Source organism: Cebus imitator, unplaced genomic scaffold (assembly GCF_001604975.1).
Source record: "Cebus imitator isolate Cc_AM_T3 unplaced genomic scaffold, Cebus_imitator-1.0 Scaffold712, whole genome shotgun sequence".
In the NCBI taxonomy this organism is placed as follows: Eukaryota; Metazoa; Chordata; class Mammalia; order Primates; family Cebidae; genus Cebus; species Cebus imitator.
This window is the reverse complement of record NW_016108027.1, coordinates 297,127-322,746: the sequence shown is the minus strand read 5'-3', so window position 1 is coordinate 322,746 and position 25,620 is coordinate 297,127. Positions and strand designations below refer to the sequence as shown.

Sequence of the window (25,620 nt, the reverse complement as noted above, 5' to 3'; positions counted from 1 at the left end):
ATATATCCCCCTTTCTTCAGATGCAGGTATATGGCTTGTCAAATATCGCTTTCCTTGTATAAGTATGACCCAGGTAATTTGCAGGTATTTGTGGATAGCCACTAGGTAAAAGATCAGCCAAGTTTTGTGCAGCAGCATATTGGCAAACAATTAAAAATATTGGCTACGTTTGAGAAACAAGAAGGACGGGCTAGGGCAGGGGATAGAGGGAAGCTAAATGGTCACAGTTATTAAAAAGTGTTTAACACAGAAGAAAGATAATCACCTCTGCTTGATATCCAAAGTGTTCTGAACAGTTCTTGACGTTACTGACTTTGATCATATATGTTCCATGGTGTTCATCCACCCAGGTGAAAGAGACCTACTTGCTAAAATATTTTTAGCTATTATGTTATACTTCCACAGAAGAAGTTGTTGACCAGAGATCTCAATAATAGAAGTAGGTGAAATATCCAGTGCTTTGAAAGAAGCTCACTATCCCAAATGTATTTGTTCCTGGGTAGAAAATAGGGTGGACTATAGTAGAGGACCAATCTGATATAGTGGTTTCTTAACAAAGCAGCATCTTTAAACTAAGACTCACGAGGCTCAACTAGTTCTGTGACCTGGGATAAAATTGTTTAACCTCTCTGAGTCTCAATTTCTTCACCTGAAACATGAGGATAAGAAGCTTTTTATGGTGGCTCCATTGGAGATAGGAGGAAGGAGTTCCTTTCATTATACAACTATGAGTAAAAATAGTTTACGTTTTTATGCCTGACCTGTTCAGATCACTGTAAGTATTAGATAAAATAATGTATGGACAGTTTGCTCGTGGGTGTGTGAAGAGAGACAGTCAGTGTGGAGGCCACAGAGGACTGGTATGATGAGCAGCACTTTAGCGAAGATCGCGGAGATAGAAGCCAAGATGACTTGGACTCAAAAGAACAAGCTCACAGCACACCACCTAGGGCTGTTTAAGGCTCATCCTGCTAAGCTTCATCAAGAACCCATTACTCTAAAGGGTGGTGGTGGTGGAGGTCCAGGAGAAGGATTTGATGTGGCCAAGACATGTGACACTCAAATTGGATTTGTTGGTTTTCCATCCGTGGGAAAGTCAACATTGCTTAGTAATCTGGCAGGGGTATATTCTGAGGTGGCAGCCTATGAATTCACTACTCTGACCACTATGCTTGGTATCATTAGATACAAAGATGCCAAGATCCAGCTTATGGATCTCCCAGGTATCATTGAAGGTACCAAGGATGGGAAAGGTAGAGGTTGTCAAGTCATTGCAGAAGTCTCCTTGGATGACTTGTGGATGAACTTGGATGATAAATATTCACCCTAATTATTTTTTTTTAATATTTGAATTTCTATAGTGAGCATTTTTTTTTAAATTTTTAATCAGAAAAAGAAATTATGAGGTGAACAGGAGGATCGCTGGAGCCCAGGAGTTTGAGGCTGCAGTGAGCTATGATTGTGCCACTGCACTTCAGCTTGGGCAATAGAGCAAGACCCTATTTCTGGTAAAAAAAAAAAAAAAAAAAAAAGGGGGGGGGGGGGGGGGGGGGGGGGGGGGGGGATGAGGAGGCCAGGTGCGCTCATGCCTGTAATCCCAGCACTTTGGGAGGTCGAGGTGGGTGGATCACAAGGTCAAGAGATTGAGACCATCCTGGTCAACATGGTGAAACCCCATCTCTACTAAAAAAATACAAAAATTAGCTGGGCATATTGGCCTGCGCCTGTAGTCCCAGCTACCTGGGAGGCTGAGGCAGGGGAATTGCTTGAACCCATGAGGCAGAGGTTGCAGTGAGCCAAGATCATGCCACTGCTGCACTCCAGCCTGGCACCAGGCAACAGAGAGAGACTCTGTCTCAAAAAAAAAAAAAAAAAAATAAGACAGCAAAGGGAAAAAAAAAATAGCTACAAAAAAATCTCAGGATCTTTGATGAACTATTGTTATATTGTTTAAAATTAAACGCCAACCAGATAGAAAATGTTTGCTACCTTAGATTAGACAAATATTTCTTTGATGGGGACATTAAAATAATGAACCATAAAGCAAACAGTTGATAAATTACATATTATCAGAATTTAAAACTTACTCTTTGAAAGGCTCAGTTAAAATCAAGAAGAAAGCCGCAGACTGAAGGAAAATATTAGCAATATGTATATCTGACAAGTACTTGTTTACAGAATATATAAAGAACTCTTGGCCAGGCACGGTGGCTCACACCTGAAATCCCACCACTTTGGGAGGCCAAGGCAGGTGGATCACTTGACGTCAAGAGTTTGAGACCAGCATGGCCAATATGGCGAAACTCCGTCTCTACTAAAAATATGAAAAAAAAAAAATTAGCCAGGTGTGGTGGTGTGTGTCTGTAATCCCAGCTACTTGGGAGGCTGAGGCACAAGAATCACCTGGGAGGTGGAGGGTGCAGTAAGCCGAGATGGCACCACTGCATTCCAGCCTGCATGACAGAGCAAGACTGCATCTCAAAAAAAAAAAAAAAAAAAAAAAACACAATCTAATTAAATAAGACAGCACAACTAAAAAATGGACTAAAGAGAGAACTCAGAAGATAAGATGAATGGCCAATAAGCACATGAAAAGATGGCTTAACATTAGTCATCAAGGAAATGCAACCACAATGAGATGTCATTATACATTCATTAGAATGGCTAAAAATAGTGATAATACCAAGTGTTGGTTGAGGATGTGAAGCAATTGGAATTCTATACATTGCTGATAGGAGTGTAAAACAGCACAAACACCTGGAAAACTATTTGGCAGTTTTTAATAAACTATAGCTACCACATGACCCAACAGTTTCAATGGTGTTTACCTAAGAGAAATGAAAGCATATGCCCAGAGAAAGACTTGTACATAAATGTTTATAGCAGATTTCTACATTATGCCCCAAAACTGAAAACAACCCAAATGACCTCAACTGGTAAATGGATAAACACATTATCGCACATCTATAAAATGTAGTACTGCTTAGTTCTAAAAAGAGATGAATTACTGGGACATATCTAACATGGTTGAATGTAAAAAATATGCTAAATTAAAAGATCCAGGCACAAAAAAAAAACAAAAAATAAATAATGTATGATATGTAAAATATCTAATACAGGATCTATCAAAAAGTAGGTATTCAAAAAATTGTAGCTCTAATTAGAATTGTAGGTATTGTCACCATTGCTAAATATATTAAAAGATATATATAATAATTACATATACAGATGTACAATTAATATGTATACATATAGTAATATGCATATATGCATAATATATACATATCAAATATATAATACTTATAATTTATATGTGATATAATAGTCATGAACAATATAAAAACAACATACTGGCAGCAGTGGGTTAAAATAGTCCACTGGGTTACAAGTACTACTTGACAGGAAATAGTCTGGAAGAGGTCAGTTGGGCAAAATTCTAATACCAGAGGGCCATATATGTCTGAGAGGATCAAAAACATATACTGACTTAGGCACAAAAAAAAGTATATCAAGAGAAAGCAGCTAAGGCAGGAAGGAACTTCCAGGTACCTAAGTACTAGCTACTAGGCAGAAGCCAGAAACTTGGAGGTCAAAAGGTTACTAAGGGCTCCACTTAAAAAGTTGTACTTTTGGGAGATTCTTAGACGAATGTCTTCTACAATAAAGCCCAGAGACCTCTAAGCCAGGTATCCAGGCACAAACCAAGAATTATTCCTGTGTTCATTCTCCAACCTCTCCAAAGTATAAACAATGTAGATGGAGTTGGAAGCATTTGTATTGATTTAGGGTGGTGTTAAGGCAAGGAATGTACCCTGGGGGTGGCAGATGAGTTGAAGAAGGAAGTGCTTCAGTGCTTCCTAACCCTTAGCCACAAACAACCATGAGCCAGGGCCCAGTATGTGCACACTCTCACTCTGGTCACTGACTTGTGAATAGACGCTGACAAATTGCTTTGTTAATCCATCAACAAGTCCTACTATGAAGTCACTGAGGATGACCAAGGTCCCTGGAACTCAAAGAAAAGGTCTGATGTGAGTCCTGGTATTACCACAGGCGACCTGGGGGAGGTATGATCAAGGCTGCCTGACAGTCTGAAACTCAGGTTGATTTTTATTGATAGTATAATCCAGCCCTGACACAGTTTGTGCTAACAATCTTGAATTATTTAGATTTTATTTTGAAAAATGCCCCAGGCCAGTTCTATTTAAAATATTTCCTACAACTGGGACCTAAAAATGTTACTTTTCTTTCATTAGGTACAATTAGAGCTATGTGAGGTTGAGGAGGCAGACTGACGAGTGTGCAAAAATGGAGATTGTATTTTTTTTCTCTCCCTACTTCACATCCTGAGGAAGACAAGGAATATATTCAGGCTCAATGTAGCTTTTACAATGATACTGCAGCAACAATTTACAATTACATGCATTAGTAATCTTTCCAAGTACTTCCATATCTATTACCTTTCTTAATTCTGCCAATAGTCCAGGAAAATGGGCAGGGTAAGTATCCCTTACAGGAGTAAAACAGACACAGAGAGGACAAAGAGCTTAGTCAAGCTGACATAGCTGGTCAGTAGTTCAGCTCATTGCTTAACAGCCAAACTAACTTGTGGTTATCCATACCAACTTGAGGAAGCCGATAGAAAGAAAAGCAGATGTGTAAAGATAACATCTAAGGAATAATGTTAATTTGCATAGCACAGAAGAACCGGAAAATTTATAAATAAGCCTTTCTTCATATTCCAAAGGTTTAATGTTAGTTTGTTTAGATCATATTTAGAACTTTTTTCCCAAAAGTATTTCTAAGGGAAAATGTTGACCAATCTTGGGTTCTCTGGGGAGAAAAGTAAAACTCAGAATTTAAAATAAACATGAAACATCCAAATTCCTTTTCTAATTCCCATTTATAAAAACATGCCCATACTATAAAATCTAAAGTTCTGTTTTAGATTTTGAGCATATGTGACTTTGTGGTATCACCAGGACTAAGCCGGTGAAAATAAACAAATTAGGGAACTTTCTTGTAACTAAAATCAAGAGCCTAGAGCCTAGATAAGATGCCTCAGGATACAGTTGAAACTTTCCTAAGTGATTTATTTGATTGTCTTATCCTTACTTCAAAATACTTTCCTTGCAAATTTCAGAAACCATCTAATGATCAGCAAACCAAAACAAGCTTTACTGTCTGACATTTTATAATGTGAATTGATTTGCTATATATAATGTCAATTAATCAATCTACAGTCATTGAATAAGACTGTCCTCCTCAAAACATAAGAACTAGTAACTGCTATAGCAGCAAATTCAAGGAAGGAAAACAAATGAATAAACAAATAAGATCTCAAGCCCTTTGATATGTTCTACTTCTCAAAAATAATTAGAAAAATAAGAAAGTTTTCTAGTAAAGGGGGATGAAGGGGAAAAAGAATATACATGTATTCATTACAGCTGAACTGTACATTTAAAATGGTAAAGATCATAAATCACATATGTATATTTTACTTCAATTAAAAAATTTTCAATTGCAATTATTAGAAAAAAGGAAAGTTTTATTGAAAAATATTTTAACCTTGTTTGGAAAGAGGACTTTCAGCTGAGTGCAGAAATAATTACATAAAACTGCAAACTTGCAATGTTAATGTATTAAAAGACCAAGGTGGCCAAAGCCCTAAACAATGTATTAATATTATCATTCTGTGAATAGCCACAACCCTTTAGAATCATACAAATGTCATTTACTGAGCACCTGCTTTGTGCCATGCTGCTTATATACAATAAAAAGCAGATATAAACCTAATATAAGGATAAAAATATGCTAATAATAAGAAGTTGGGGGAAACAAGATCTTTTGAATAGACTTGCTTTTGTCATTTTTAGTCTTTACGTAAATCATATTACTTCTATATTTGTAGAGTTGTAAAAAATACAGGGATTTTTGGTTTTTAAAGTTAGCCTTTTTTTAAACAAAGAATGCCATCGTTCATAGATGATATCTCTAACCTGTAAAAATGTCAATATAATAGGTTTTATGTACATTTTTTCCATAATGTATAAACCTGGTTATTAAACAAAGATTTGTGGGGGCATAAACAGATCACAATTGTTTAACTGTTCTTATCTGTTGCTGACATGAACATTCAGCCTTTGACATGACACTGCTAATCTCCAACCCAGAATTATTTAAGCATAAGTTTCTTATAGTTCATGAGGCAGTCAAAGAAAAGATCAATCCAAGGACTTGAGTAGCTTACTGCTTTATAAAGCAGCTTTTAGAGTTTTGAGACTTGAGTTCAAATCTCAGCTCTATAATGTCTTCACTATGGATCTTTGCATGGGTGACTAAATCTAAGTTTTTGATATATGTGGAATGAGAATAATAAAAGCAGCTACGTTTATAGGGTTTTATTACACAAGTGTTAATAATAATAAAGGGGGCCAGGCCTGGTGGCTCACACCTGTAATCTCAGCACTTTGGGAGACCAAGCTGGTGGATCATTTGTGGACAGGAATTAGAGGCCAAACAGGCCAAAATAGCAAAACCCTGTCTCTACTAAAAATACAAAAAAGTAATAATAGCTGGCATAATGGTACACTCCTGTAACCCCAGCTACTTGGGAGGCGGAGGCACAAGAATCTCTTGAACCTGGGAGGCGGAGGTTGCAGTGAGCTAAGATCACACCATTGTACCCCAGCCTGAGCAACAGAATGAGACTCTGTCATAAATAAATGAATGAATGAATGGTAAAGGGACTGAGACTTTACCTTATTTATGCACTAATAACTTAGCCTGCCTGTTTCATGGAAGCTGGTAGAAGACACCAGAATCCTAGGTCAGAAATAATAAACAGTTAATTGCAGCAATGACAGTAACCAAAGTATCAGTATTTGGGTTGCTTATGCAAACTCAATTCCCATAGGATAATACAAAGAGGATCAGGTGACACTTGTAGAAGTAATGGGTGGTATTACAGAAGAAACCTAAGCTTAAAAAACACATAAACCTTTCAAGTTTACCTTTGTTATTACCTTACCTTTATCCACATCCTCAATCATTGGCAGTCAGCTGCCTATACCCTTAGGTGGCATATTGCAATTGCCTTTCCCTTAGGAATGGTGAAATGAGCTCACCACTAGAATGATCCACAATTCTTAGTTATATATAAATGTATTGCTACATATATTTGTGTATGGGCCATAGGCATGTGTGCCCTTTGTTCCGGAGAGAGATACTAACTCTATTTTCCAAGGCTAAAAGCAAACCTGGCCTTTGTGCTAGAGATAAATACTATATCTACCTTCTAGGGCTGTTCTCTGGCCAGGCATGGTAGCTTACACCTGTAATCCCAGCACTTTGGGAGGCCAAGGCAGGCAGATCACCTGAGGTCAGGAGTTCAAGACCACCCTGGCCAACATGGTGAAACCCTGTCTCTACAAAAATATACAAATTAGCTGGGCATGATGGTGGGTACCTGTAATCCCAGCTACTTGGTAGGCTGAGATGGGAGAATCTCTTGAACCCTAGAGGCAGAGGTTACGGTGAGCTGAGATCCCGTCATTGCACTCCAGCCTAGGTGACCGAGGAGACTCAAACTCAAAAAAAAAAAAAAAAGACTGTTCTCTATACATACACTTTGAAAAGATAATCCAGGGCAAAGGATAGTCTGCTCACAGACATGTAAAAATGCAAGAGCCCCATGGAAAATTCTTTCCTAACAATGAGATAGTTCATTTAAAGCTCATAGCACAGTGCCTGGCATATACTAAATACTTAATAAAAAGTAATTTCCTTTAACATCATCACCACTATTATCACACGCTCTACTGATTCTCAACCCAACCCATAAAGTGAATCAAGATGTTTTGTTTTCTTCATTTGTTTTTTTTTAAGTAGCCAATGGACAAGGTTATAGTAAACATTATGTATATTTTAAAAACTAGTCACTCAAAATAAAATTTTTGTCATCAAAATATTCTTCACCTTGAATTCAAAGCAAACTATTATTTATTTGGAGACTGTGCATAAAAGTTAGGTACCTACTCAAGCAAAAAAAAGAATACAGTACATATATATGTAGCAATCCATTTATATGTAACTAAGACTTGTGGATCATTCTAGTGGTGAGCTCATGTCACCATTCCTAAGGGAAAGGCAATTGCAATATGCCACGTAAGGGTATAGGCAGCTTGTTCGAAATCTGACTGCCAACGAATGAGAATGTGGATAAAGGTAAGGTAACAAGTAAGGTAAATTTGAAAGGTTCCCTGACACCACCATTATCCACATCATAGTATGAGTGAGTCCTGCTTTCTTGTTTGGATGAAGACAATTTTAAGAATGGCAATCTGAGACACATCATACTACAACCAGAAAGGTCTTCACAAATCTCTGGAGAACCCCAGTGTTTCTATTAAAATAACAACATAACTGTCCTCCAGAAATTCTTCCCCAACCAATTTCACTGACTCTAATAACTATTTCTCACTTCCTCACTCCTTCTCTATAAATATCAGATTATGCCGATATATTTTTATTTCATAGTTCTTCTCATAGAATTCACAAAGGTTTGTCCTCATTTCTTGGGTCACAATACAAACTCTTCAAAACACAGAGTTTTCTTTACATATGATTACCCCTTTCTTCCTACGGTAAATACCAGACTATTTTCTCTTTGTGTTGAAAATTGTATAACTTAGTTGTCTCACCAACTAAATTGGAATATCCTATGCTTTCATGATCTATTTTCTGACTCCTGGTGGTAGAATTCTCTATTGACCATAGCGATCACCATCAGAGATCTTGAAATAATAACATTCAAAACTTCTACTTTTTCCTCTAATTTCAATCTATAATCCCCTATCATCTGGCATCTGCCTCACCATTCTATTGCCTCTCTATGACTCAAATCACTAGGGATATCTTATTAGCTAAATCTAATGACTTCTTGTTCACGCTCATCCTATGTAACCTCTGTGCATTACCGAAAACTAGCAACAACTCTTTTCGCTTTCCGAATCTCTCTTTAGGTCTAGAATACCTCCTTTTTTAATTGTCCACTTCTCTGACTACTCCTACTGCTTGTTCTCCCTTGTCTTATCTCTAAAGGTATTTGCTATCCTTTCCAAGACCTTGGGATTCCTTCTTCTGTTTTTTATTTTTTATTTATTTATTTTTTTGTCCTGCTTATTCTCTCCTTCAACCTTCATCTCCAGCAATTTTATCTAAGCATGAGGTCTTAGCCAAAAACTGAGCACTGAAAACATCAAAATTTATAAAAACAATCTCTAATTTTGTCCTCTCACCTAACTTCCAGCCCAGTACAGCCATTTAATTATGATTCAATGTAACTACCATGAAGGCATCTGTCAATCCAAAACTGAATTTATTATCTCTTTAGTCTTTTTTTCCTCATATCTATTACGGTTTGAGGCATCACTAGTCACAAAGCCTAGTTTCTCAAGTCAAGTGCCTCAAAATCATTTTCTGCTCCAACACCCATATTTATTTCTCATATATTAATACAATTGGTTAACAAGTCATGCTAACTGTATTTCAAAAATCTCTCCTCACCTGACATCTCACTGAAGTCCTACCACAGTTCAAGCCCTAATAATGTTTTGCCTGCACTACTGAAGGAACTTCCTAACAGGTTTTTCTGTCTTCAGTTTCTCCCTCCTCTAGTCTGCTAACAGAAATAATTTAATTTCCTAAATGTGTTCATAAGCAGAAGTGGAAAAATGGCAGCATAAAGAGACAACTAATCACAAACCAAAGTTCATGTTTAAAGTATTGTAGAGGGAATAAAAGAGATAAGGTTAAAAATGTTCTGAAGTTAGTAGACAAGAACATAAAGGAGAAAGAGAGACAATTATAAAATCACCAATGGCAGCACACAGCTGTAGAAAGGAAGAGATCCATGAAGGCAGGCCAGGGTTCTGTCCCCAGCCCTTTCCTCTTCTTGCTCCACATTCTATCCTTGAGTTATTTCAACTGCTGCTGTAAATTCAGCTTTCACCTCTCAGTACTACATCTCCAGCTCTGACATCTCTCCTAAGTTCTAGACTCACATATCAAACTGCCTACTGAGTATCTCCACCAAAATGTCCAACAGATATTCTTTTTTTTTTTTTTTTTTTTTTTTTTTTTTTTTGAGACTGAGTCTTGCTCTGTTGCCCAGGTTGGAGTGCAGTGGTATGATCTTGGTTCACTGCAACCTCTGCTTTCCAGGTACAAGCAATTCTCCTGCCTCAGCCTCCCAAGTAACTGGGACTACAGGCGCATGCCACCACACTTGTCTAATTTTTGCATTTTTAGTAGAGACAGGGTTTCACCATGTTGGCCAGGCTGGTCTTGAACTCCTGACCTCAGGTGATCCACTCACCTTGGCCTCCCAAAGTGCTAGGATTACAGGCATGAGCCACCGTGCCCGGGCCCAACAGATATTTTAATATCAATATGTCTAAAGGTAAACGCATCCCAAACAATTCTTCATTTTCTATCTAAGTCAATAACATGGTCATCTACTTAGTCCCCTATATCAGAAACCTGGCCATTATCCTCAGCATTCCCTCATCCTTGTTCCTGACATCCCTATGCATCTACCGAATGACTCTACACTCTTCTCTCAATCCGTATTTCCTCTGCTTTGGTTTACTTATTGAATTGCTTTGGCATCTCCCTAATGGGTCTTCCTGACTCCAGTCTCTCCTCCTTTCCTCACCATTCTCTTTTCTACATTATCTCCTGGGTGCTTTTACTATAGAAGTCACTCTAGAACAAGCCAAAACATGAACCCATACCACTGATGGGTGATAAATAAAATATACAGGCTGAGAAGGAAAAAAAATCATAAGACAGCATCTAAAAACAGCATTTAAATGCTGAGACTTTATGCCTGTGGGGTTTAACCATCTTCTTGGGTAATATTTTAATGCCTGATTTATTATCTTTCTCCTCTCTAATTATCTGATTTAAGGCCCTTAGAGAAGAAATATTATCTTTTTAAATGTAGTTCATAGAACAGAACATAATGCCCATGTAATAAAAAATGAATGCTCTGATTTTTCAGAAGGGAAAATAACTTAAAACCCCAAATCAGTGTATTCCTCTATGGCTTAATCCCTTGGGTACATAAATGATGATAGATAAGAGAGTGGAGAGAGTTAAATTAGAATGGTATCCTAGGGTGAGAGTCTAATGTCAGGACAAGGAGTGTGTCACAAGAAGCCATCAAATGTTTTTAAGCTTAAGAGAAGCATGATGATAGGAAATATTAGGAAGTGATTAGAAATTATGAGGAAATTAAAGACAGGAAGATAATTTGGGGGGCAACATGGACATTCCCTAAGTGGGCATGGATATCTTAGAAGTTTCTGAGGTCACAGCAACAAGATCTGGTCTCTTACTTGACTTGTTTTTAATGGTGGGTATGAAGGGTAGGTGGTATTGAGCAACATAGGAATTTAGGAGGGGAATCATCTCCTGTATATACTAATAAGCAAGAGGCCATTAGTTTGAAGCTGTTTCCATACTTTGAGTTCCTATCTAACAAACTGCAACCTAACTTAGTATGTAAATAGACTGAAACTTAACATAAGCTGTATAAAAATACAGCCTAATTTCAGCCATACCCAACTAGCCAGGCATCAGCTAGTCACAGGCAGTCAAGTGATGACACCATGTCCAAATTAGGCAAATGCCTTGTTGTAGCCAATAAGGTGATTTTTCTCCTTTGTGCCCAAATTCAGCCTATACAAACTCACTTTTCATGCTGCAGGGAATAGGTATCTGAAACTCTTCTGGTTCTGAGTACTGACAAATTCACAACACATTTTGTTTTTGTATTGACAAGCTGTTAACTTGTCTAACATTTTTGTTTTAACAGGGAAAAGGGTGAGTTATATCATGAACATTTTGATTGTGTGTACCTGTAGGACATGTATGAAGTGTGAATCCAGATTAGGAGTTTGACACCTACAGCCAAATCATGCCAACCGCCTGGTTTTATAAATAAACTTTTATTAGAACATGGCCATGGTCATTTCTTCAGGTATTATTTATGGCTGCTTTTGTGCTACAAGTAGTTGGGATCTTTTGCCCACAAAGCCCTCCTGCTATCTTGCCCTTTTCAGAAAAAGGTCACTAATTTGTGTACTAGGATTTAGGAGTCTGGAAAAGAAGCTACAGAATTTTCAAGGGTTGGGGGAGGCTTTTTCATGTTCTAGAACATTCCCATTATTCACCTTCAACCTCTAGGGGGGGCCCTACTAGCCGTTGGTGTGGGACAAACCATTATGACAAGAGGGAGGGATAAGCGGGACTTTTTTGACTTGATTATAAGGACTTAATTTTCTTGGTTCTAAGTCTTTTCTGACCACTCCTGTTTCTTCTGGGCTGTAGGGGCTCCCACCCATGTGGCAGGTTCCCTTACATCCCAATGTAGTGGCAGGAGCCTTCCTTACTTCCACCCCTAGAATCTCTGGAAATTGGAACAGTCCCAGAGCAAAAGCCTCCGCGTTGGCCCTGAGGCTTCCTTTCTGCGGAGCCTCAGGGGGAAGAGAGGCCCCCCCTCCCTCTTCCGGCTTGTTAAAACAGCGGGGTTGGCCTGTACTTCATCTGGCCCCAGCCAAAGAGGTGAGTCCTGGTGGGAGGTGTCCCAGGGTAGGACAAGCTGGTCAGGGGGCCATTAGGAGGGTCTTGTCAGAGGAGAGAGGGCGGGGCAAGAGGGTGGGAGAAGACCGATGAGGGGAGGAGCTGAGGGGTGGGTGAGGTATCTATTGGTTGCTCCATCCACACAGGGCTAGTGAAACCGTTAAGCCCCTAGACGACCATGGCCTTGAGACCTGAGGACCCCAGTAGTGGGTTCCGGCATGGCAACGTGGTGGCATTCATCAATGAGAAGATGGCCAGACACACAAAAGGCCCCGAGTTCTATCTCGAGAATATATCCTTATCCTGGGAGGAGGTGGAAGACAAGCTCGGGGCCATCCTGGAGAACAGCGAAGTGCCCAGTGAAGTCAAAGAGGCCTGCACTTGGGGCAGCCTGGCCTTGGCAGTGCGCTTTGCCCACAGGCAGGCAGAATTACAAGGGCACAAGGTGCAGTGGCTACATGGTTTCGCCAAACTGCACAAATCAGCCGCACAGGCCTTGGTGTCAGACCTGACGAAGCTCAGGGCGCAGCAAGAGACAGAACGCAAGGAGGCGGCCTCCCAGCTAAGAATGGCCCAGTCCAGGCTCGTGGAGGTGCAGAAAGAGCGAGACATGCTGAGTTGGAAGCTCCTCCATGCAGTAAGATCCCTCAACTGGTACCTGCCCAGTACCACCACCCTGCCCCATTCCTGCCCCTCTCTACCCTCCTCCATGGCTTCGCCCTGCCCCGCCCACCCTTCCCTACCTGGTAGCTCCGCCCTACCCTGCTCAGTGCTCCTGCCTTGCCCCCAGAACACATCTCAGCCCTGCCCATTTCTCTCCAGGGGCTGGCGTCTCCCTATGAGTGGGAGCAGGCGGCAGCGGGGCCAGGCCTGGCCACTGCCAGAGGGGTTTGCACAGAAGGAGCAGGTGAGGAGGAAGAAGAGATGGCGGTGGCTGCTGCTGGTGCCGCTGGAGGAAAAGAAGGAGAAGAAAAGCAGAGGGATGTGGAGACTATGACTGCCCCTGTGGAGGCCATAGCTCCCCCTGTGGAGGCTTGGTCTCTCCCCATGGAGGCTATGGCTGCTCCCATGGAGGCTGGGGCTCCCCCTGTGGAGGTTGGGGCTTCCCCTGTGGAGGTTGGGGCTTCCCCTGTGGAGGCTGGGGCTTCCCCCATGGAGGCTGAGTCCTCCCCTGTGGAGGCTGGGGCTGCCTCCATGGAGACCACACAGGGGCTGGAGAGAATTCTCCTGCAGCTCCTTGGAGATGCGGAGCAGGAAAGTTACACCTACTGGGGGAAGAGTGAGGGAGATCTTAGGTCCAGCGAAACAGCCATGTCTTATTTCTCTGAAACCATGAAGCCCGTGTCCACAGCCTCACCAGAACCTCTTGCTGTCCAGCTCCCTGCCTCATTCACATACTCGTACTCAAGCCCTTTGTCCACCTTCTCAGCCGTACCCACTATATCCCCTCCACAAGCAACAGCACCAGTTCCACCTCAGATGCCTTCTGACTGGGGGGCCTTTGGTTCTAGCCTGTGGTCTGATGTGGGGGGCCACAGAATAGACCCTCAAGAGCACCCAAGAGACAAGAAAGACTCCGAACCCCATCAGCAAAGAAGACTTCCAGTATATCGCAGGCCTGGTGATTGGGACTGCCCTTGGTGTAAAGCTGTGAATTTTTCACGGAGGGATACTTGCTTCCACTGTGGGAGGGGAATCTGGCTGCAAAAACCCCAGTGAGTGCAGAAATGCCAAATAGAACCGAAGCATGCATATCTGGATGGGAAATTAATTTTCAGAGGGAGGGCTTGCAGTGGTGGGGGCCAGGGTAATGGGGGAAGAAGGCTGGGAAAAGTGGAAGAAGAATGGGGGCCTGGGTGGCTTTAGTAATAACTTTGGGGATAGGAGTGGAGACTGGAGGAGGGGTAGGAAAGGGGGGTTTGTGAAAGAGGTGTAGAAGTGGGGTGGTGGCCAGGGGAGGTATAGACTGGGGTGGAGTGGGAGGAGAGACAGAGAGACAGACATGTTTTGGTGACCTCCTTTGTATTCCAGAGTATTAGCACTCAATAATACCCCACTTTGTATTCCAGAGTATTAGCACTCAATAATACCCCAGAACTGCTGCAGCTTTTATTTGTGTATGTGACTCTCTCTCTCCCTACTCTGGTGTCTGGTAGAAGAGGCAACCATGTATATAACACCCCACCCTCCACTTGAATCTAGGCTTTAGATTATTGGAGCAGGAGTGGATATTTGACCCATTCAGAGCCACATGGATTTTCATACTAGACACTGAACAGAGAGGCTGATTCCATGGTGTTGGACAATGTAGCAGTGGGTCACTTGGAGTTGGGGCCAGGATCAGAGCCATGGATGCTGAGGCCACTGCTGAGGCCTGGCCCTGGCTGTGGGAGAATAGAACTGGGTGCTTTCCAGAGGCAAGTGTCTATGGGAATCACTGGTATGTGGTTCCAGGGAGCAGACAGGCACAGAAGAGTCGTCCTGTGACTCCAGAGAGATGGAGAAAGCAGCAGCAAACCACTTTTCACTTCCCACAGTTGTGCTACCTGAAAATCCCCTTTACACAGATCCTTTCTTTAGCTAACTTGAGTGGCAAACATTTTTTTTTTTTTTTAACTTTAAGTTCTGGGATACATTTGCAAAACGTGCAGGTTTGTTACATAGGTATACATGTGCCATGGTGGTTTGGTGCACCTAACAACCCATCTTCTAGCTTTTAAGCTCTCCGTGCATTCGGTATTTGTCCTAATGCTCTACCTCCCCTCTGCCCCACCGGCAGACAGGCCCTGGCATGTGATATTCTCCTCCCTGTGTCCATGTGTTCTCATTGTTCAACTCCCGCTTATGAGTGAGAACATGTGGTGTTTGGTTTTCTGCTCCTGTGTTAGTTTGCTGAGAAGGATGATTTCCAGCTTCATCCATGTTCTTGCAAAGGACATGAATTCATCCATTTTTATGGCTGCATAGTATTCCATGGTGTATATGTGCTACATTTTCTTTATCCAATCTATCATTGATGGGCATTTGGGATGGTTCCAAGTCTTTGCTATTGTAAATAGCACTGCAGTAAACATACGTGTACATGTGTTTTTATAGCAGAATGATTTATAATCCTTTTGGAATATACCCAGTAATGGGATTGCTGGGTCAAATGGTATTTCTAGTTCTAGATCCCTGAGGAATTGCCATACTGTCTTCCACAATGGCTGAACTAATTTACACTCCCACCAACAGTGTGAAAGCATTCCCATTTCTCCAAATCCTCTCCAGCATCTGTGGTTTCCTGACTTCTTAATAATAGCCATTCTAACTGTCATGAGATGATATCTCATTGTAGTTTTGATTTGCATTTCTCTAATGGCCAGTGATGATGGGCTTTTTTTCATAGGTTTGTTGGCCACATGAATGCCTTCTTTTAAGAAGTATCTGTTCATGTCCTTTGCCCACTTTCTGATGTGGTTGTTTTTTTTCTTGCAAATTTGTTTAAGCCCCTTATAGATTCTGGATATTAGACTTTTGTCAGGTGGATAGGCTGCAAAATTTTTTTTCACATGCTGTAAGTTGGATGTTCACTCTTATGATACTTTCTTTTGCTGTGCAGGAGCTCTTTAGTTTGATTAGATCCCATTTGTCAATTTTGGCTTTTGTTATAACTGCTTTTGGTGTTTTAGTCATGAAGTCTTTGTCCTGAATGGTATTGGCTAGGTTTCCTTCTCAGGTTTTTATAGTTTGGGCTTTTACATTTATGTCTTTAATCCATCTTAATTTTTGTATAAAATGTAAGGAAGAGGTCCAGTTTCAATTTTCTGCACATGGCTAGCCAGTTTTCCCAGAACCATTTATTAAGTAGGAAATCCTTTCTCCATTGCTTGTTTTTGTCAGGTTTGTTGAAGATCAGATGGTTGTAGATATGTGGTGTTATTTCTGAGGTCTCTGTTCTGTTCTATTGGTCTATATATCTGTTTTGGTATGAGTACCATGCTGCTTTGATTACTGTAGCCTTGAAGTACAGTTTGAAGTCAGGTAGCGTGATACCTCCAGCTTTGTTCTTTTTGCTTAGGATTGTCTTGGCTATACACACTCTTTTTTTGGTTCCATATGAAATTTAAAGTAGTTTTTTTCTAATTCTGTGAAGAAAGTCACTGGTAGCTTGATGGGAATAGCACTGGATGTATAAATTACTTTGGGTAGTATGGTCATTTTTGCGATATTGATTCTATCTATCCATGAGCATGGAATGTTTTTCCATTTGTTTGTGTTCTATCTTATTTCCCTGAGAAGTGGTTTGTAGATCTCCTTGAAGACATCCTTCACGTCCCTTGTAAGTTGTATTTTTAGGTATTTTATTATCTTTGTAGCAGTTGTGAATGGGGGTTTACTCATGATTTGGCTCTCTGCTTTTCTATTGTTGGTGTTTATGCATGCTTGTGATTTTTGCATATTGCTTTTGTATCCTGAGATGTTGCTAAAGTTGCTGACCAGCTTAAAGAGTTTTGGGGCTAAGAAAATAGGGTTTTCTAAATGTACAACCATGTTGTCTGTAAGCAGAGAAAATTTGACTCCCTCTCTTCCTATTAGAATGCCCTTTATTTCTTTCTCTTGCTTGATTGTGCTGGCCTGAACTTCCAACACTATGCTGAATAGGAGTGGTGAGAGTGCATCCTTGTCTTGTGCCAGTTTTCAAAGTGAATGCTTCCAGCTTTTGCCCATTCAGTATATTTTATTGGCTATAGGTTTGTCATAAATAGCTCTTATTATTTTGAGATATGCTCCATCAATACCTAGTTTATTTAGAGGTTTTTAGCATGAAGGGATTTGAATTTGAATTTTATTGAAGGCCTTTTCTGCATCTATTGAGATAGTCATGTGATTTTTGACATTGGTTCTGTTTACGTAATGGATTACATTTATTATTTTGAGTATGTTGAACCAACCTTGTATCCCAGGGAGAAAGCCGACTTAATAATGGTAGATAAGCTTTTTGATATGCTGCTGAATTCAGTTTGCCAATCTTTTGTTGAGGATTTTCGCATCGATGTTCATCAGGGATACTGGCCTGAAATTTTCTTTCATTTGTTGTGTTTCTGCCAGGTTTTGGTATCAGGATGATGCTGGCCTCATAAAATGAGTTGAGGAGGAGTCCACTCTTTTTCTATTGTTTGGAATAGTTTCAGAAGGAATGCTACCAGCTCCCTTTTGTACTTCTGGTAGAATTTGGCTGTGAATCTCTTGGTCCTGGACTTTTATTGAGGCAGGCTTGTAATTACTGCCTCAATTTTGGAATTTGTTATTGGTCTATTCAGGGATTCAACTTCTTCCTGGTTTAGTCTTGGGAGGGTGTACGTATCCAGAAATTTATCCATTTCTTCTAGATTTTCTAGTTTATTTGCATACAGGTGTTTACAGTATTCTCTGATGGTAGTTTGTATTTCTGTGGTTTCAGTGGTAATATCCCCTTTGTCATTTTTTATTGTGTCTATTTGATTCTTCTCTTTTCTTCCTTATTAGTCCAGCAAGTGGTCCATCTATTTTTTTAATCTTTTCAAAAAACCAGCTCCTGGATTCATTGATTTTTTGAAGGGTTTCTTGTGTCTCTATCTCTTTCAGTTCTGCTCTGATCTTAGTTATTTCTTGTCTTCTGCTAGCTTTTGAATTTGTTTGCTTCTGCTTCTCTAGTTCTTTTAATTGTGATGTTAGGGTGTTGATTTGAAATCTTTCCAGCTTTCTGTTGTAGGCATTTAGTGCTATAAATGTCCCTCTTAACACTGCTTCTGCTGTATCCCAGAGATTCTGGTTCATTGTCTCTTTGTTCTCATTGATTTCAAAGAACTTCTTCATTTCTGCCTTAATTTTGTTATTAACCCAGTAGTCATTCAGGACCAGGTTGCTCAATTTCCATGTAGTTGTGCAGTTTTGAGTGAGTTTCTTAACCCTGAGTTCTAATTTGATTGCACTGTGGTCTGAGAGACTGTTACTATTTTTGTTCTTTTGCATATGGTAAGGAGTGTTTTATCTCCATTTATGTGGTCAATTTTAGAATATGTGCTATGTGGCACTGAGAAGAATGTATATTTTGTTGATTTGGGGTGGAGAGTGTGGTAGATGTCTATTAGGTCCACTTGGTTTAGAGCTGAGTTCAATTCCTGAATATCCTTGTTAATTTTCTGTCTCATTGATCTGTCTAATATAGATAGTAGGGTGTTAAAGTCTCCCACTATTACTGTGTGGGAGTCTAAGTCTCTTTGTAGGTCTCCAAGAACTTGTTTCATGAATCTGGGTGCTCTTGTATTGGGTGCATATATATTTAGGATAGTTAGCTCTTCTTGTTGCATTGATCCCTTTACCATATGGAATGCCCTTCTTTGTCTCTTTTGATCTTCATTGGTTTAAAGTCTGTTTTATCAGAGACTAGGATTGCAACTCCTGCTTCTTTTTGCTTTCCATTTGCTTGGTAAGTATTCCTCCATCCCTTTATTTTGAGCCTATGTGTGTCCTTGCACTGAAATGGGTCTCCTGAATACAGCACACCGTTGGGTCTTGACTCTTTATCCAGTTTGCCTGTCTGTGTCTTTTAATTGGGGCATTTAGCCAATTTACATTTAAGGTTAGTATTGTTGTGTGTGAATTTGATCTTGTCATCCTGATGCTGGCTGGGTATTTTGCACATTCGTTGATGCAGTTTCTTCATAGTTTCATTGGTCTTTATATTTTGTTGTGTTTTTGTAGTGGCTGGTACTGGTTTTTCCATTCCATATTTAGTGCTTCCTTCAGGAGCTCTTGCAAGGTAGGCATGGTGGTGACAAAATCCCTCAGCATTTACTTGTCTGGAAAACATTTTATTTCTCCTTTGCTTATGAGGCTTAGTTTGGCTGAATATGAAATTCTGGGTTGAAAATTCTTTTCTTTAAGAATGTTGAATATTGGCCCCCACTCTCTTCTGGCTTGTAGGGTTTCTGCCAAGATACCCACTATCAGTCTGATGGGCTTCCCTGTGTAGGTAATCTGACCTTTCCCTCTGTCTGTCCTTAACATTTTTTCCTTCTTTTCAACCTTGGAGAATATGATGATTATGCATCTTGTGACTGCTCTTCTTGAGGAGTATCTTAGTGGTGTTCTCTTTATTTCCTGAATTTGAATGTTGGCCTGTCTTGCTAGGTTGGGTAAGTTCTCCTGGATAATGCCCTGAAGTGTCTTTTCCAACTCGGTTCCATTCTCCCCATCACTTTCAGGTACACCAATCAATCATTGGTTTGGTCTTTTCACATAGTGCCATATTTGTTGAAGGCTTTGTTCATTCCTTTTCAGGTCTTTTCACATAGTGCCATATTTGTTGAAGGCTTTGTTCATTCCTTTTCATTCTTTATTTTTTGTTTGTTTAATCTTGTCTTCATGCTTTATTTCATTAAGTTGATCTTCAATCTCTGATATCCTTTCTTCCACTTGATCAGTTCAGCTATTGATACTTGTATATGCTTCACAAAGTTCTCGTGCTGTGTTTTTCAGCTTCATCAGGCCTTTTATGTTTCTCTCAAAACTGGTGATTCTAGTTAGCAGTTCCTGTAACCTTTTATCAAGGTTCTTAGCTTCCTTGCATTGGGTTAGGACATGTTCCTTTAGCTTGGAAGAGTTTGTTATTAACCCACCTTCTGAAGCCTACTTCTGTCAATTTGTCAATCTCATTCTCTGTCCGGTTTTGTGCCCTTGCTTGAGAAGAGCTATGATCATTTGGATGAGAAGAGGCATTCTGATTTTTGGAATTTTCAGAGTTTTTGTGCTGATTTTTCCTCATCTTCATGGATTTATCTACCTTTGATATTTGAGATTGATGACCTTTGGATGGGGTTTTTGTGGGGGGTCCTTTATGTTGATGGTGATCTCACTGCTTTCTCTTTGTTAGTTTTTCCTCTAACAGTCAGGTCCCTCTTCTGCAGGTCTGCTGCAGTTTGCTGGAGGTCCACTCCAGACCCTTTTCACCTGGGTATCCCCAGTGGGGGCAGCACAACAGCAAAAAGTGTTGCCTGCTTCTTCCTCTCGAAACTTTGTCCCAGAGGGACACCAGCCTGATGTCAGCTGGAGCTCTCCTGTATGAGGTGTCTGTCAATCCCTGTTGGGAGGTTTCTCCCAGTCAGGAGGCATGGGAGTCGGGGACCCACTTGAGGAGGCAGTCTGTCCCTTAGTAGAGCTGCTGCACTGTGCTGGGAGAGTTCCTTTTGTCAGGATCAGCTGCTCCCTTCAGAGCCAGCAGGCAGGAGTGATTAAATCAGCTGAAGCTGCGCCTGCACCCACTGCCACCCCTTCCCTCAGGTGTTCTGTCCCAGAGAGATGGGAGTTTTGTCTGCAAGTCCCTGACTGAGGTTGTTACCTTTTCTTCAGAGATGCCCTGCCCAGTGAGGAGGAATCTAGAGAAGCAGCCTGGCCACAGCTGCTTTACCACGCTGTGGTGAATTCGCTTAGTCCACACCTCCTAGCTTCCTTAGCACTGTCAGGGGAAAACTGCCTACTAAAGCTTCAGTAATGGTGGATGCCCTTCCCCGCACCAAGCTGGATCATCCCAGGTCAACTTCAGACTGCTATACTGGCAGCAAGAATTTCGAGCCAGTGGTTCTTAGCTTGCTGGGCTCCGTGGGAGTGGGACCCACTGAGCAAGACCACTTGGCTCCTTGGCTTCAGCCCCCTTTGCAGGGGAGTGAGTGGTTTTGTCTTGCTGGGGCTCTGGGCACCACTGGGGTATGAAAAATTCCTGCAGCTAGTTCAGTGTCTGCCCAAACAGCTGCCCAATTTTGTACTTGAAACCCAGGGCCCTGGTGGTATAGGTACACAAGGGAATATCCTGATCTGCAGATTACAAAAACTGTTGGAAAAGCATAGTAACCTGGCTGGGTGGCACTGTCCCTCATGGCTTCCCTTGGCTCTGGGAGGGAGATCCCTGGCTTCTTGCACTTCCTGGGTGAAGTGATGCCTCACCCTGCTTCTGCTCACCTGCCATGGGTTGGACCCACTGCCTAACCAGTCCCAACGAGATGAACTGGGCACCTCAGTTTGAAAAGCAGAAATCACCCACCTTCTGCATTAGTCTCTCTGGGAGCTGCAGATCAGAGCTGTTCCTGTTGGGTCATCTTGGCCCCTCCCCATCAGTTTATTTTTATGTCAGAAATTGGTGCCAGGAGAGCAGATTCAAATAAGAGACCATCAAATAATATGTTGGAACTGGCTGGGGAGTTGCATCAGAGTATGGTGAGTAGTGGAGATTCCTACATTCCAGGAGTCTCTAGGAATAAACTGGATAGAAAGTTCATTCATGTTCTGAGTGAGTTACATCATGACAATCAAAACAGGCCTTGGGCTAACCCCAGGTTTATGCATGACTCAAATCAACATGGCAACACTTTGCCACTCCTGAGGGAATCTCTCAGGGCTACATACGGAGGATGCCAGCACCAGCTCCAGGCGAGGACTACTATGACTCTACATCCCTCATGACAGGAGAATCCTCTCCAATCCCCAGTGAGCAGAACCAGGGACAGTAAGATTTGAACAGGGAACTCCTGCCACTGCCAAGGAGGTGAGTTAGCAACTGATAGTGCTTAGAGGGTTTTATGGTTTAGACCATGGGCCAAAGCATGGCACCATCATCCTGAGGGAGTCTTTCTCTCAACCCACCACCATGATAAATGTAGGAGGGAAATCTGGCTACAAAGCTCTTAGTGAATTTAGAAATGTGAAACAGAACAGAAACATATCCCAATGGGAAATCAACTTCTAGGAGGACGAGGTGAGGTGGAGGAGGATAGGAGTGGGTGGGGTCAAAAGGGGGGTGACAGGTTGGTCTCCTTCTATCCCTTTGATTTGTGTTGATGGGGGGCACATGTATGTTTTAGCTCACAGGTGGAAGGATGGAGAGGATTTAGACCTGGACCAGATTGAGACACAAATGAAGGAGCCTTGGACACCAACTGGGGCCTGTGGACCTAGTGACTTAAGAAGCTGTCATGGCCCTGGGACATCTCTGCAGCAGCAAGATGTGACATTAGGTTGTTTCCTGTTGAGTCTATAATAATCATTCAGGATTTATGGCCAGTTCCCTAACTAGTTATTAAAGAGATTGTACTTGTCAAAAATGTTCTTGGGCTTGTTTATATCCTTCTGAGGCAGGGCTGCCCACCATCGTCACTCTTGACATTTGGGGCCATATACGTTTTTATTTCTTGGGGCCATCGTGTGCATTGTAGGATGTTTAGCAAAATCCCTAGCCTCAACTCACTAGATGCCGGTAGTGCCTATCTTCCCACCCCACCCAAATTGTGACAATGAAAAATCTCTCCAGATATTGCCAGATGTCCACTAGAGGGCAAAATCGTTATATGTTACCTAGGAAGCGTGGGCTCAGGGGTCAAATAATGGTAGGCAGTGGGATGTTAGGGTATAGGCTGGAGTGAGATAGAGTGGGGCACAAGACAGAGGGCCTTTACTTCTTTATGTACTTGTGTTTTGTGAAAGTAAAATAATTACATGTTCACAGAAATACAAAATAATAAAAAGAAGTTAATTTACTGGGTGGATTGGTTTGGAAAGGTCACTTGTTACTCTAGAACAGAAGGTAGAAGGAAAGCAGACACTGTGTGGTGAAGGGGTAGAACCCGAGGGTTTTCCTGCCTTTGTGTAGACAAAGCACCTGAGGGTTAGTAAGGACAGAAGGTCGGGGTGGAGGTGAAACGGTGGTACTTTTAGGAATAACTTCAGGGAAGGGGTGGAAACTGGAGGAGGGGGCAGAAAGGATCATCAAGCTGCATAAAAAACACATTTGGGATAGGGACCAACAGAAAATCAAAGGGGAGAGCAATAAGACCCTAGGAGGGGGCACTAGAAAGGAAGGTGAATAATCCCAGGAAGGGGAAGAGGCACATACCTCTCTGGTCCTACAGACTGTTTTCATAATTTTTTTCCACTAAAACATTGAGTCAGTTTGCTTGGATTTGGGTTTTATATTTGGTAGGATTATAGAAAGATACTAACATTTTCGTGATTTCCAGTGTTATACCTGTTAAAGTTTTTTTCTCTGTAAGTCCAGAGGAAAGGTTTTAATACATTAAAATTAATTCTACTTCCATTATTGAATATCCTCTACAAACCCAGCAGAAGCAATCTGACCTGACCTTTGAGCCCTTGGGCAAGCATGCTTAGCGAAATGGGCAGTTACAAAGGAAGACAGCTTTAAAAACAATGCTATTGGGAGAAAGACCCAGCTCTGTTGGGATAGAGAACAGGATGAACATTTCATGGGGAGCAATGCCTTGGTCAAAACAGTGAGTTTTACCTTTAGAAAAGCTGTAATGGTCCTCTCTAGGCTTGCCATTTGAGATAACAATAAGCAAAGTGGTGAAAGGTAAAAACCAGGGAAGCCTTCATTGACCTATTTTTTTCTGATCACCCATCCACATGCCAGGAAGTCAAACTTGGCTACATCTGTCTCTAAAATAATGGAAAGTAAAATTAAACTTTATTTTATTTTGAAACAGCAGTGATTTTTTTTTAACTTTGTTTCATGTCATGTGGGATCAAAGTCAAAAGTTGAGCAGAGTGTGTGTATGGTGACATTACCTAATATAGAAGCTTCCCTAAATGCCTTAAGAATCAGAATTTTCTGTGACTTTGTACCCTGCTATAAAATACTGGCATTCTCAATATTATTTGCACTGTCACCCCATAAAATTGCCTTCCTGTCATCTATTTCTATTAGTAAAACAATATATTTAAAAATGATTCATGTGAGCAAATTTAAAATTTCCAAACCTTACTGATCTGAGGGTTTCAGCCAATAAGTCAACAACCAACATGTATGGAAAGCCTGCTCTGTGTGTGGACAGTGTGCATGGTGCTTAAGGGGCAAACAAGGAAGAGAGAGAGAGAGAGATCTCTTGCTCAACAGTAAAAGAGAATAATATAAATATGAATCATGGTCAAATCTCTTATTGTAGGAAGTTAAGGGGAGGCACTGACAGGGGTCAGGGTAACAGGACTAAAAAACTAAAAATGTATATACTGTATCTCTATATGCAGGTAAGTGTATATTGCCTTAGTGTTAAAGAGTGAGATCTGGTCTGGAAATGAGAGAGTAGATTAATAATGTCCTGGGTCTTGCATGAATGTGATCAAGGACCCAAGGCGGAAATATACATTACCCCTCTGACTTAGTTTTTCTCTGTCTCATAGCTATAGATACAGACTGTACCCAACAAATATTAATGAGCCATCTTTCCAAGATGCATCACTTTTCACTGTAGTGAGAGTGGAGATGATTCCATGTGAATTCATCACCACTTGTGAGAAAACTGGTTGGAGTACATGCCAAGATTAACAATGCTTTAGTCAGCAGCACTGCCTTCCTTGAATGTGGGTAGGGTCATAGAAGGGAATTTCCCTCCTTTAAATATACTTTTTCTCTGTGGAAACATCATCTGCTAAAAACATGCCTTATTACTTGACTGCAAGTTAAGATGTTCATTAGTTGAGTCTTTCAGCTTCTTTTCTAAGAGCTGGTCAATGTCTAAAATTTCATGTTTCAAAAACATCTGAAACCTTCATAAGGCAAAGGTTATTGTTAGGCTCATACTCAGAAGAAATGCCTTGATAAATCCAGGTTCCAGACAAATTGACCTCCCTGTTTTTCCCTCTGCATTGCCCATGTTTTACTACCTCCTTGCCCTGGAACTTTGTTTTATCTGCCTAGGAAGACCTCTACTATCATCACCTGTTTAGATCCTCAAGAGCTGTCTCAAGCCTGATTCTATAAGACAAAAGTCATTTTACCTACTTTTTATTGTACTATTACTTTATCTTTCCTATAGCACTTATCACTTTCCCTCATTTATGACGAATAAAAGCCATTGAGTTAGTGTTTGCAGCTTTTCCCTTCTTCTTACCTTCTAAACATAATTCTCCTTTTAACTGTATTGGTCTTTTTAAAATGCAACA

The 25,620-nt window shown here is 41.0% G+C and overlaps 2 protein-coding genes across 2 annotated transcripts in view; one reads left to right on the top strand and one right to left on the bottom strand.

Annotated features, from left to right (window-relative positions):
- The window catches only part of LOC108296439 (X-linked interleukin-1 receptor accessory protein-like 2), a gene marked incomplete at its 3' end in the record, with an annotated part of 315,823 nt that overhangs the window by 250,422 nt on the left and 39,781 nt on the right, over nucleotides 1–25,620 (bottom strand). The gene's annotated exons all lie outside the window — the stretch shown is intronic.
- On the top strand, nucleotides 12,778–14,367 carry TEX13A (testis expressed 13A). Its single transcript, XM_037735040.1, has 3 exons — nucleotides 12,778–13,259; nucleotides 13,469–13,680; nucleotides 13,786–14,367. Exons 1-3 carry the CDS (start codon nucleotides 12,827–12,829, stop codon nucleotides 14,365–14,367), a joined length of 1,227 nt encoding a protein of 408 aa, XP_037590968.1. The 5' UTR covers nucleotides 12,778–12,826.

Excerpts from the sequence above, each read along its gene's own strand:
- TEX13A (XM_037735040.1), top strand. The coding sequence starts at position 12,827 with ATGGCCTTGAGACCTGAGGACCCCAGTAGTGGGTTCCGGCATGGCAAC. Across the intron at positions 13,260-13,468 it reads GGTGCAGAAAGAGCGAGACA|AGGGGCTGGCGTCTCCCTAT; the intron begins TGCTGAGTTGGA and ends CCATTTCTCTCC. Across the intron at positions 13,681-13,785 it reads CCATAGCTCCCCCTGTGGAG|GCTGGGGCTTCCCCCATGGA; the intron begins GCTTGGTCTCTC and ends TCCCCTGTGGAG.